At 33.0% G+C, this 12,767-nt stretch overlaps 2 protein-coding genes across 7 annotated transcripts; one reads left to right on the top strand and one right to left on the bottom strand.

Moving 5' to 3' along the window:
- The first annotated feature begins 5,530 nt into the window (after nucleotides 1-5,530).
- On the top strand, nucleotides 5,531-7,233 carry LOC147948336 (ubiquitin-like domain-containing CTD phosphatase). The gene is made up of 6 exons (XM_087480944.1): nucleotides 5,531-5,893; nucleotides 5,990-6,134; nucleotides 6,218-6,332; nucleotides 6,420-6,483; nucleotides 6,573-6,738; nucleotides 6,827-7,233. The coding sequence occupies exons 1-6, from the start codon at nucleotides 5,619-5,621 to the stop codon at nucleotides 7,070-7,072; spliced, it is 1,011 nt and encodes a 336-aa protein (XP_087337070.1). The 5' UTR covers nucleotides 5,531-5,618; the 3' UTR covers nucleotides 7,073-7,233.
- LOC147948335 (uncharacterized protein At4g06598-like) lies at nucleotides 7,198-10,039 on the bottom strand. Of its 6 annotated transcripts, XR_015577783.1 has the most exons (7): nucleotides 9,954-10,009; nucleotides 9,722-9,752; nucleotides 9,450-9,499; nucleotides 8,611-9,320; nucleotides 8,157-8,359; nucleotides 7,504-7,932; nucleotides 7,198-7,412 (listed from the first exon to the last, which is right to left on the bottom strand). XR_015577783.1 is itself a non-coding variant. In XM_087480930.1 (5 exons), exons 3-5 carry the CDS (start codon nucleotides 9,318-9,320, stop codon nucleotides 7,757-7,759), a joined length of 1,089 nt encoding a protein of 362 aa, XP_087337056.1. In that variant the 5' UTR covers nucleotides 9,722-9,752; nucleotides 9,954-10,039; the 3' UTR covers nucleotides 7,198-7,756. The 6 variants fall into 6 exon arrangements, 2 of the variants coding, with proteins under 2 accessions (XP_087337056.1, XP_087337064.1); XR_015577781.1 differs by lacking the exon at nucleotides 9,450-9,499 and having other exon boundaries at nucleotides 9,954-10,039; XR_015577782.1 differs by lacking the exon at nucleotides 9,954-10,009 and having other exon boundaries at nucleotides 9,722-9,939.
- Between the last annotated feature and the right edge of the window lie 2,728 nt (nucleotides 10,040-12,767).

Genomic DNA, 12,767 nt, shown 5'->3' with positions numbered 1-12,767 from the left:
GAAGAGAGTGTAGAAGTGTAAAGTGTAAAGTGTAAAGGAAAAGAAGAATTCTCACTTCTTACTTGATGTAGTTCATAGATACATTTTAAATATAGACTCTACAAAGAGGAATATGCTGTACAAAGATTCTATGCACAAATATCCTAGGTGATAGTGACGTCCTAAGCTTAAGACAACATGTGACTTCTTATGCTTCCCACTTGATTGAATCGCTAACGGTCACATAGGAAGGATCTAGAGAGGGTTAACATTTCTTCTCACGAGTCTGGTGAAGCTTCTCATGGGCCTCAATCATAAGCGGCCAGATGGTACGCACGGCCTATTTTTCTCCTTGTACGGATGATGGTACGGATGGTGCTTCTTCATGATCTTAACTTATAACAGTTTAAACAACCGAATGGTTTTGCCGGATTCAGTAGATGCTGGAACAAATCCGATAAATATTTATTTCTCTAAGAGAACACGAGGTCAAAATAATATATATAAAAGTAAGGTTTTGACCTCTCCTTATTGGTTGATTTTCACTTAATACTTTCTAATTTATTTATTTTTATTTGCTTTCTAATTGTTTAATTTCTTTGAATATTATTTAATACCTAATTAACACAATATATTTATAACTCACATATTAAAATAAAATTATAACTGAAATAAAATAAATTATGTATTAACCATATTCCACCATTCAATTTTATTCAAACACAATAAATTATAATTATGCACTCACTTTTCTTTTGTAACTTCCATTCATTCTTATCATATAAATAAGCATTCTCTCATTCTCTCATATTAGCATTCTTTTACTTTCACATTTTCATATTCTCTCATTCTCTTCCACTTCTCTCATTCTCTTTTACAATACCTCAAATCATTTTTAGTTTTTGTTTTGTTTTTGATTTCTTGTTTTTGTTGTATGGGTTGCAAAAAACCAAATGAAATATCATTCTCTCCTCATCTCTCACCAATATCAAAGGTTGTTATATCTCATATGTGCTGTAAGAGTTTGATTCTATATTTTAATTCAGATAGTATTATATATATTTAATATTGTTTTCAATTTTTATTTTATTTGTATAAAAATAAAATATTTCTTTTATATTTCTTGCCTTTCTAATTTATTCATATTTTTTTTTAATTTTCCATAGTTAAATTTAAATTCACATATGTTGGTTTTAACAAAAAAAATTCAAGTTTATTTGAGAATTAGATGTTTCTATTTTGTTCAAGCGGTCAATGTGTAAAATTGAGTCTAGCCACATAAATAATTCACTTTAATATATATAGTTGACTTTTTCATTCATCATCACTCAAACACACTATAAGTTATAATTGTAACTCCTCTAATTAAATTATTTTTAAAATGTAACTTCTATCCTTGAAATCCTATAAATAACCATTCTCACATCATCATCCACCATATCACAAACTCTAAATATTTTATTTGTTTTGTTTATGTTTTTGCATGAATTCAACACTCATGGTAAGAGTGTGATTATATATTTTGCTGGATTTCTCTTATATTTTGTTCAATTTTATTTCTTGTTTTTAATGTATTTTTTCATTCCTTCTTTCTCTTATTATTATTTTCAATTACATATGTATAATAAAAATTTGGTGGCTATAAAAATACAATTATTGATGCAGATTCAACAACACTAATTTCAATAAAAACCCAATGAGGGAATCAATCTAAAGAAATCATCTTCATACATGTATATATATTTTATTTTAAAAAGTATGCAATGTTTTAACAAAATTAACTATAATAATAAAATTATTAAATCAAAATTTTTAACTCTCTCTTACCTCCAAATTGTTTTTGAGAATTTTTATACTTATCATTATATTTAGTTCTTGTGATCCAAAATATAATTATATAAAGATCATTATAATATTTCTTTAATTCAAAATTTTGTAATTTAGTGGGGGTTATTGGTTTAAGATTTGAATAGAGTTTTAAAGATTTTAAATGTTATGTAGAATATGTTGTTATTAGATCAAGATTTTGTTAAACTCTGTTAAAGTTTAGTGTTATTAGTATGTGATTTATAAAAAGTCATTTAAAATCTTAACAAATCTGGGTTATTAGATTCAGACTTTTATAAAGTCATTAAAACTTTTGTGTTATTCAATTAAAACAAAATAATCTAGGATTATTAATGAGTTCAATTATTATGTTATTGGTTCATGATTTTAGACAATTTCTTTACAAAATAAAGTCATAGAAAGTATCATAAAAATACAGAGATTGTTTGGAGGACTTTACAAGATTTTAAAAAACTAATCAACAAAACTCTCTAGCAATCTTTAACAATCTTTCACTTATTCATTTTTCATGATTTTGTTGAACTCTTCAAAAATCTTTATAAATCTCAAACCAATACCACCCCCTTAATGATTTTCTATATAATAAACAATTTGATATTCCATTTCCAAAATTTTAGTACAAAGAGGAAATCATTAGAATTTAACCTAGCAATATAGCTTAAATTAAGGTGAATATAAAAGAGATTAAAATTGAAATTAATATTTGGGATTTTTAACTGCGTTTCATATGATTTTATAGGAAATATAATTAATTGATACTTCAAAAATAATTTTGCAATTTAATTATTGAATGTTTTAGGTAAATTTTGAATATCATACTAAACTTTTATGATTTGAATAAATAAAGTGTATTATTGACACTTAGGAAATTTGTTTGTTATATATGAATTTTAATGAGAATTTTTAAAATACATATAAATTAACATAACTAACACAACAACCCGCGCATATGCGCGGATATTACCTAGTGTTTTACAATTTCTGAATTTTTACTAAAAGAACCAAAACGATTTTAACCTTTTTATATTAAAAAAAAATTTAGTAAAAAGGGCAATTCTCAAAATTATCACTAAAATAAGTTTTTTTTTCTTAAAAAATACCACTTTTAGTTTTTTTTTTTCCCAAAATATCACAAAATTAAACTTAAGTTTTAATATTACAAACTAATCTCTAAATCCTAAGACCATCTCCAATGGTTTTCCCTATTTTTCCTCTATAATAGAGATGCTCTATAATAGATGTGAGTTTTACTCCAATGGTTCTCTATTCTCACCTCTAAAATAGAGATTGCTATTTTTTCCTCTATTTATAGAGGAATCTTTGTAAAAATAAAATAGGATTCCTCTATAAATAGAGGAAAAAATAGCAATCTCTATTTTAGAGGTGAGAATAGAGGACCATTGGAGTAAAACTCACCTCTATTATCGAAGCAAAAATAGAAGACCATTGGAGATGTCCTAAATACTAAATTGTACCCCCTAAAAACTATATCCTAAATCTAGAATTGGCAACCCAAACCTTAAAAAAAGTATTCTACACTCTTAAAAATTAATTTTTTTGTTTGTGTGGCTGTGGTACTTTGGAAATTAACTTTTTTTTTTCAGTATTTTTGAAAAAAAACTTAATTTGTGATATTTTTGAAAAAAAACTTAAAATGTGGTATTTTGAGGAACCATGAATGGAAATGTGTTTTTATATGTTTTTTAGATTATAGTTTTTGGTTTTTATTTTTTCAGTTTTTAGTTTTTGTAATAGATTTTAATTTTTGGTTTTCTTTAAAATTATTTACATAAGAAAACAGAAAAAGATAAGAAACTTAAGTTTTTCCTAAAATCTCTAATTATATGGATTCTATGTTTTGCTAATATTGTAAGGAAAAACTAAAAACTGATTTTCATATTTTTTTTAGGAAATCTGTTTAATATAAAATATTGAATGGAGAAAAAATGGATTTAAAATGACCTAGATTTGAAACTTCATGGTTTAAATTACCTCAATGTAAAAATTTATTGTTTAAATAACTTAAATTTTAAAGTTAATAGTTTAAATAACATTTTTCTTTAATCAAGATTTTCATCAAAACGACATTGTTTTCTTACTAATAGAGAACTAGGTAACAGTCCGCACATAGTGCGATATAAAATAATTATTTAATGTTTTTACTGTAATTTTTATTTAAAAAATCTATTATATTTATGGGTAATTGAAATATTTAAAATTTGATTGTGTAGTATATATCTATAAAAAAATTGTAATTAAAATTTAACCCATAAGAATTATTATAATATCAATCTTATATTATTATATCATATGAACAAAGGGTTCTTAAAATTCATTTTAAAAATTTTATGAAAATATAATTAAATGATATAATTAAGTTAGAAAGATAATATAAAAAAAAAATAATTTTGGGTGTTAGGTAAATAAATGTAAATATTTTTAAAAGCTGATGACAAATAAGGAAAGAGTGTCATGAGCTCTGTAATTGTACCCCCTAAAAACTATATCCTAAATCTAGAATTGGCAACCCAAACCTTAAAAAAAGTATTCTACACTCTTAAAAATTAATTTTTTTGTTGTGGCTGTGGTATTTTGGAAATTAACTTTTTTTTTTCAGTATTTTTGAAAAAAAACTTAATTTGTGATATTTTTGAAAAAAAACTTAAAATGTGGTATTTTGAGGAACCATGAATGGAAATGTGTTTTTATATGTTTTTTAGATTATAGTTTTTGGTTTTTATTTTTTCAGTTTTTAGTTTTTGTAATAGATTTTAATTTTTGGTTTTCTTTAAAATTATTTACATAAGAAAACAGAAAAAGATAAGAAACTTAAGTTTTTCCTAAAATCTCTAATTATATGGATTCTATGTTTTGCTAATATTGTAAGGAAAAACTAAAAACTGATTTTCATATTTTTTTTAGGAAATCTGTTTAATATAAAATATTGAATGGAGAAAAAATGGATTTAAAATGACCTAGATTTGAAACTTCATGGTTTAAATTACCTCAATGTAAAAATTTATTGTTTAAATAACTTAAATTTTAAAGTTAATAGTTTAAATAACATTTTTCTTTAATCAAGATTTTCATCAAAACGACATTGTTTTCTTACTAATAGAGAACTAGGTAACAGTCCGCACATAGTGCGATATAAAATAATTAATTACTGTTTTTACTGTAATTTTTATTTACAAAATCTATTATATTTATGGGTAATTGAAATATTTAAAATTTGATTGTGTAGTATATATCTATAAAAAAATTGTAATTAAAATTTAACCCGTAAGAATTATTATAATATCAATCTTATATTATTATATCATATGAACAAAGGGTTCTTAAAATTCATTTTAAAAATTTTATGAAAATATAATTAAATGATATAATTAAGTTAGAAAGATAATATAAAAAATTAATTTTGGGTGTTAGGTAAATAAATGTAAATATTTTTAAAAGCTGATGATAAATAAGGAAAGAGTGTCATGAGCTCTGTATGGTTAAACAGCATAATAATGTCTGTAGTCATTCAGTTATAAGATTTAAAGTTATGTTTTTTTGGTTTAGCCTAACAAAACTTCATATTTAAAAGAGATAGTCAATGAAAATCGATGTTTTAATTAGATTGTAACAAAATTCATGATTTAAATAGGTAAAATTTGGAAATTAATTATTTAAATGACATTTTGTCCACGTACCATTGCTTATTATTATTTTCCTTTTTGTAGAAAAGGAAAACAAGTAAAAACTAATTAAGTACAAAAACCAACCTTCCAAAAGTCAGATCAAATTAAATGGCTTCCTCTTCCTCTTCTCCGACGGCGGCGCTCTCTCCTCGTACGGAAGAGGAACTAACTCTGACGGTTAAGTGGAATGGAAAAGAGTACACCGTCCGAATCTGTGCCGATGACTCAGTGGCCGAGTTAAAACGTCGCATCTGCCTTCTCACCACCGTCTTACCGAAACGCCAAAAGCTTCTTTATCCCAAGATCGGAAACAAACTCTCTGACGATTCTCTTCTGCTCTCTTCGATCTCCTTTAAGCCCTCGTTGAAGATGACAATGATCGGGTCAGTCTCATTCTTTTCTTCAAAATTTCTTAAACCCTAACGATCTAATTGATAACGAAACACCACTCGATTTTTTTTTTTTTTAATAATTTGCAGTACTGTTGAAGATGATATAATAGTGGATCAAGCAGAATCTCCAGAAATTGTTGATGATTTTGAGCTTGGTAAGGAAGAAGCTGTGGATGTTAAAGACAAGGAAGTCAATAAGCAGAAGTTGAGGAGAAGAATTGATCAATACAAGGTGTGACATTTATTATTTTAGGTATATATCTATGTGTTAATGAGTCAAAAAGCTTATACAACATTTTGCCCACAATTTTGTAGATAAATCTTCGAACGCCATGTCGCAAAGGCAAGAAACTTCTTGTTCTAGATATTGACTATACATTGTTCGATCATCGTTCTACAGCGGAGAACCCCTTACAGCTTATGCGTCCTTGTAAGCCCCCTATACAACACCTGTTTATGTTTTAGCTGGTTACTTAGTTTATTTTCTCTGATTGACTGTTTTGATTACTCAATGCAGATCTCCATGAATTTCTTACCGCTGCATATGCAGAATACGATATCATGATATGGTCTGCTACCAGGTGATGTTTTTAGTATTGTAGCTTTTCTTGTGTTACTTTATTCCTATATACAGTTCTGATGCTAGATTTATCCACCTTGGCTTCTGCAGCATGAAGTGGGTTGAGTTGAAGATGACAGAGCTGGGAGTGCTGAACAATCCTAACTACAAGATCACAGCTCTTCTCGACCATCTTGCAATGATCACGGTCCAGTCAGACACTCGTGGCATTTTTGATTGCAAACCACTAGGCTTAATTTGGGCACTACTTTCTGAGGTATTCATACACCCTACAACCTTACTTTACACATAAAATCTTGATCTTTCTTTGTAATGGCTAGGTGTTGTTATTGTGACTTGTGCAGTTCTATAATCCTGAGAACACGATAATGTTTGATGACTTAAGGAGGAATTTTGTAATGAATCCTCAAAACGGTCTAACAATCAGGCCGTTTAGGAAAGCTCACGCAAACCGAGATACAGATCAAGAGCTTGTGAAGCTGACTCAGTACCTTCTGACAATAGCAGAGCTTCAAGATTTGAGCTCTCTACACCATAGCAGATGGGAATCATTCTCCCAGGACAACGTCAAAAGGCGCAGACAGGAATGACTTGGCATCCATATTATTGGGGTTTTGTTTAGTTTCTTGAACATTCAGATGTCACTTTTCTGTTTGCTTTAAATATTTTAAAGGAGTGTAAGCATTAGTAGTATCTAATGTTGAACTTTCCACAGTAACAATCAAAATATTTCTTAAGGATTTCTAATAAATGATGCGAGTTTAGTTACACAAACAGATGGAAAAAAACAAACAACGCCATCAGAAAAAAAAAAAAAAAAAAAAAACAAATAAACAGTTGAGACAGAGCTTACATCACTACACATTCTACATGGGAACATTCTCTTCGGACACACGACACAGGCAATGAACATCCCAAGATTTTAGAGCCCTAGAATGAAGCAGAATCGTGATAAGGATTGCAGTCTATTGAGCAGACATGCCATGAACAAATGAGTTTTAGTAATATCTTAACATAATACCTGATGTGCGCAGAGACAGACCAAACCGCCTCCGGCGAACCCTTTGTTTCATTTATGCCATCAATCGCTGGCACTTGGTAATCGAGATGCCAAACCAGGTCAACAAGGATAAAAATAAACTAAGAAGCATGCGCACAAACAGAGCAGCTACTAATGCGATAGGGAAAGACACAAGAAGCTGATCTGGAACCATGAAGACAGCTCAAGCTCAAGCCATAAGCATAAAAATATTTTTGGCAGGAACTTTGAACCCTTAGGGCCTCAAGGACAGATTCGTGAATTGCGACTCTAGATCTCTACTTTTAGAACGTTGGTGGCTAGATGATCCTTGCTTTTTTGGCTGCTGTTGCTGTTGCAGCTCGTGCTGCTGTTGTAGCTGGTATAAAGCCCTCAGCCTAACTATCTCTTTCTCCAATACTTCATGTTCTACTGAAAAAAAAAAAAAAAAAAAAACCCCAAAATGACGTTAACATCTCACAAAATACTCAGGGAAACTAGAGTGCATCATTGACGAAGCTTTCTAGTAGTACCATAGCTTGAAGCAAGTTCTCTGATTAATATGATTTGATGCTATTATTATTCTACCCTAGCACTGATAAAAATAGTCATCTTAATTTCAAAGTGATAAGAAATTAAGAGCCTGAAAGACTTACAGTACTTGATAAGCTGTTCTTGTGCTAAGCTTTCCAACCGATTCTTAAGAGATTTGTTCTCCAAGCTGAGGATTAGATTCTGCTGATTGAGAAACTCAAGCTCCGCCGACACTTCAGAACCCTCTACCTGTAACATTTGGACGTTCCTTTCCAGTTCAGCTATGTACTGAATTTTACGGACCCGAGAGCGTTGAGCAAACTGCCTGCAAAAGAAAAACAATTTGGTTTGATTAAGCAGAGTAAAATTACAGCTGATCTAAGGGCTTTCTTGTTCTTGTATGCATGTCAGCCTTTTTATATAAGGCAAGAGAAGATATAAAAACAAAGGGTGTTTAATCAGCCAGGCCTAATATTTTGCCACACTTAGACCTCCCATCAAATAAACCATGAACATTATACATAATATCAGAAAACAGTCCAAGACACACTAAAATATCATAAAAGGACTACGTACTGTCTAGCACGTTTCGTATCTGCCTCGGAAGTAGCAGACTTAGCCAGAGAACTATCCCTTTTTACGGAATGATTGATGAAATGCATAGAAACATCTTTCTTAGCATCAGCAGCACAAGAAACCTTGTCTGCTTCATGTAGGCTACTGGATGACCCTGATCTTGGGATAGAGGCGCTCTCCAAACAACCAGAACTACTGTTTAAGCGAGCACCAGAATCTGATAATGAATCCCATGTTCTCATTTTCTGTTTGGGCAAATGAGCTGAAGGGTAGAAGGCGACTGGCTGACTTCTGATGTAATCAGACTCCTTGGGACCACTGGCGTGACCAGAGAAACTGCTATTGTTATATCTACCACCATCCCAAAGTGTGTAATCAACATCAAAACCAACAGGGACATCTACATATGCAAATGAATCACTTGATGACCGTCGATGGCCTCCTTTCCGTACAGGTGTCTCAGGTTCGTTGAGAAGGTCGTCAAGCCAAGAAGGCTGTTCCTCAATCAGAAAGCTCTCAGAAGAAGTTCGATGATGATTGATATTTCCTTCTCCCAGCTTATGAACAGCCTTAGATCCAATCACACTAGTTGGAGCAAAATCTGCACAGAATGTTGGGCCACCAGTAAACGGACTTTTCGGAGGAAGTAAAGCCTGCTTCCCACTGCATGCCAGATTTCTAAGATTCTGAGACCCCTTCGAACTTGCCATCTGCCCAACATACATATAATAATATTACTCAAGAGGCAGCTCTTTAAGGTAGAGAGATAAATAAACTTCGACTACCTAACAGAGAATAATAGAATAGATGAAGTTGGCCTAAGCAAGGAATCTTAGTACCTAACAATGTAAACATAAAAGCTCTCCTTATGCTATCAATATGCAATACCCTGAAGAGTATAACATCAAAAAATTGCTTCAACTGGTAAAGGTACTTCTTTTACATAAGATGCAAAGTCCAAATCCACCAAATGTGAACGAATTCTCAGAATTTTTTTACATAAGATGTTGTAAATCTTCCCTAATTACAACATTTCATCAACAACGAAAACAGAAAATGCAAAAAAGCCCTAAACTTACAAAAAAAAGACTGTTTTGAAAAGTCTTCTTACCACTATGTATAAATCGACAAGGAGACGAGATCTGCAAAATCGAAACGACGATTGGGTAAGAGAATATGGATTGTGTTGTCTTCTTCTAATGAATGAATGAATGAATGAATCTGTCTATTCGTTGTTTTTCTGGTGGCAGAGGTTATAAAGGCTAGCTGGATTGATGAGTAAAAAGGCCTTAAAATTAACGATGATTTGTTTTATTTTTTTTTCTAGTTATGTTTTTCGTTACCTGTGTTCTCGCGCTGTCTTCAACTTGAGCGTAGTTTGTGATCTGACTTTGTGAATAAGTTTTTTTTTTTGTTTTTTTTTTCTTTTCTGGTTAAAGGACTTTGTGAACATATATATATATATATATATATATATATATATATATATATTTTTTTTCTTTTTTGGTTAAAGGACTTTGTAAATATATATATATAAAAAATGATTTTGTGAATCTATAATATTAAAAAGGAAGTACTTTTTTCACTATGTAGACACCACTAATGAGCGTGAATTGCTTATTTTCTGTTTTGCTGAAGAACTATATATATATATATATATATATATCCTAATATATATGACTAACTGTATATCAAAGATTTTTGTTTTAGAGATGGAACTAGAATTCCCAAAAATGAAAATAACCTCAAAGAAACTAAAATTTACTTTGGATCATACCATTTAGAATTTTTAAAAGCTAAAAAAATTCTAAATTATATAATCCATTAAAAATAAAACACATGGACATAATAGATTTGTTCCCGAATATTAGTGGGATTTGGTCCCGAATTTTGCTCTGGGATTTGTTCCCAAGATTTACAACATCTCGGTTGATACGATTTGATCTCAACGGATTTGGGATATGTCTCTGGTGTAGTGTGTTCCTCGGTCTTAAATGTCTTGATTCGAAGGAGATGTTGTGGGTATATTTAAAGCCGGCTTGGTACGAAGAGTTTTCTCATCTGCAAATCTTTTACTTTCTTTTGCGAATACATCGCTCTGTTTTTGTTTCTGTTTGGTCTCTGTTGGTTCTCTTTGTGCTTCTCACGATGTCGCAGAGCAGTTTGTTTACCAAGGTTTCGTCTGGGAAGAAGGTTGCTGAGGTGCCACCGAAACGTAAGATCAAAATTCCCCATTTTGATAACTCTGCCTTGATTGAAGGCTATTTCAAGACTGTCATTTGGTGTTGTTTTAATCCTTGGGCTCAAGACATGAAGGCTTTGCTGCTCATGTTTCCTCGTATCTGGCAATTGGAGGGAAGAGTTGTTGGTGCAGATTTAGGTCTTGGGAAGTTCCAGTTCGACTTCGACAGTGAGGAGGATATTGTGGAGGTGCTAAAGATGGATCTTTTCCATTTTGATCAATGGATGGTGGCACTGGTTCGTTGGAAGCCATCGGTGGACCCTGCTTATCCGGCTTCTCTTACTTTCTGGGTTCGTGTCTTGGGAGTTCCTCTCCAGTTTTGGGCAGACCCTACGTTTAGGAGCATTGGGGAGGATTTGGGGCAGGTACAAGCGGTTGATATTGACGGGGGACGAGTTCAGGTGATTATCGATGTGTTCAAGCCTTTATGCTTCGAGTCCGAGATTGAGTTTGGTAATGGGGAGCAGACTATTGTCTCTTTGCGTTATGAGCGGCTCTTTGGTTATTGTCTGCGGTGCTTCAGTTTGTGTCACGATGCATCTCATTGTGAGGTAGCTAATGGTGTCCAAGTGCCTGAGTCTAATTCTTCTATGGAGGAGGACAATGGTGCTCGTCGGTTCCAAAGCTACAGAGGTGCAGTGGGAGGTGAGAGGAGGAGACAGGGTTGTCAGGAGAACAAGTTCCCGACTGCAAATAACAATCGGGCCATTGGGGAGAGTTCTCAACAAGGGTTCCAGCGGAACGCATCACGATCGACAACATCAGGGTGGTCAGAGGGTTCATTCTCGTTCATAGGGAGCGTCTTCTTATCGTCCGCGGAGGTGTACTGATTTGGCAAGGTTGGGGGAACAAGGTGGTACGGTACAGGTTTCTTCTCCTATTCGAGAGCCTGCTGCAGAGAAGGGAGCGGGGATGGTCAGTGTGGTTTCTCCGGTGTCATAAGGGGTAGTGCAAGTCCAGAAAAATGTGCGCAAGGCACTGTTTCAGGAGGATGCAGCAGGTGCACATGAGGATGTAGAGGACAATAGGGGAGGGGAGGATGTTGTGGAGCAGCGTTCTGAGCAGGTGGGTCTTGTGGTTACAGGTCCTGAAGAGATTTTTTTTGTTGCTTCGGTGGTGGAGGACCGTGTTACTACATCGGAGGTGATAGAGGACGCCGCTGTGGACTCTGCTGCGGAGTCTCAGGTGTCTATTGATATGGATGCTGATGATCTCAGGTCAGAGGCTATGGAGGAGAGTGGCGAGGCTGTCTTAGCAACGGATGACATTCTCCCTAGTGTGCCATCGGTTGAGACCGGCTCAGGTATTTTAGTGTCTTTTGTGTCCTCTCAGGTTCAGGATGAACAGATGGGGACTGTTGAGGGTAATGTTTTACCAGCGGAGAAGGCGGTTAAGCCAAAGGGAGGGCTGCTGAAGGGAGGGGGGGGGGTCAAAGAAGCTTCCGTAACACTCACAAAAAGAGGCCAGCCCCTAAGGGCCCGGATGAGGGGGGTGATGGTTCTAATCCAAAGAACCAGGACATGGGGAAAGGAGCGGCAGGTGGCGGAAAACCAATAGGGTGATAAATAAAGATTCTCAGCTGGAACTGCCAAGACCTGGGTAATAAGGCAACTATTGGACATCTTAGGGATCTTTGGTATTAGCATCATCCTGATTTCTTGTTTCTTTCATAAACAAAGCAGCCTTTTTCTATTTTGGAAAAATTTGTAGGCCATTTTGGCTATTTAAATTTAATAACTGTTGATCCTCTTGGTTCAAGTGGTGGATTGGCACTCTTTTATAATAAAGATGATTTCAATGTTTCAATTCGTTTTTCAGTCGGATCGAATGATTGATGTTGAGGCAGTTTGTAAAGGCAAAACTTTTATTTACGGGGATCCAGTCCCTAAAAAACAAGATTTGGTTTGGGAGAGAT

Source organism: Camelina sativa, chromosome 2, assembly GCF_030686135.1.
Source record: "Camelina sativa cultivar CO46 ecotype springtype chromosome 2, ASM3068613v1".
Taxonomy (NCBI): Eukaryota; Viridiplantae; Streptophyta; class Magnoliopsida; order Brassicales; family Brassicaceae; genus Camelina; species Camelina sativa.
Note: the sequence above shows the minus strand (reverse complement) of the source record. Positions and strands in the feature narration are given on the sequence as shown.

Excerpts from the sequence above, each read along its gene's own strand:
- LOC147948336 (XM_087480944.1), top strand. The coding sequence starts at position 5,619 with ATGGCTTCCTCTTCCTCTTCTCCGACGGCGGCGCTCTCTCCTCGTACG. Across the intron at positions 5,894-5,989 it reads TTGAAGATGACAATGATCGG|TACTGTTGAAGATGATATAA; the intron begins GTCAGTCTCATT and ends AATAATTTGCAG. Across the intron at positions 6,739-6,826 it reads TTTGGGCACTACTTTCTGAG|TTCTATAATCCTGAGAACAC; the intron begins GTATTCATACAC and ends TGACTTGTGCAG.
- LOC147948335 (XM_087480930.1), bottom strand. The coding sequence starts at position 9,320 with ATGGCAAGTTCGAAGGGGTCTCAGAATCTTAGAAATCTGGCATGCAGT. Across the intron at positions 8,360-8,610 it reads GATACGAAACGTGCTAGACA|GCAGTTTGCTCAACGCTCTC; the intron begins GTACGTAGTCCT and ends TTTCTTTTGCAG. Across the intron at positions 7,933-8,156 it reads AGAACAGCTTATCAAGTACT|TAGAACATGAAGTATTGGAG; the intron begins GTAAGTCTTTCA and ends TTTTTTTTTCAG.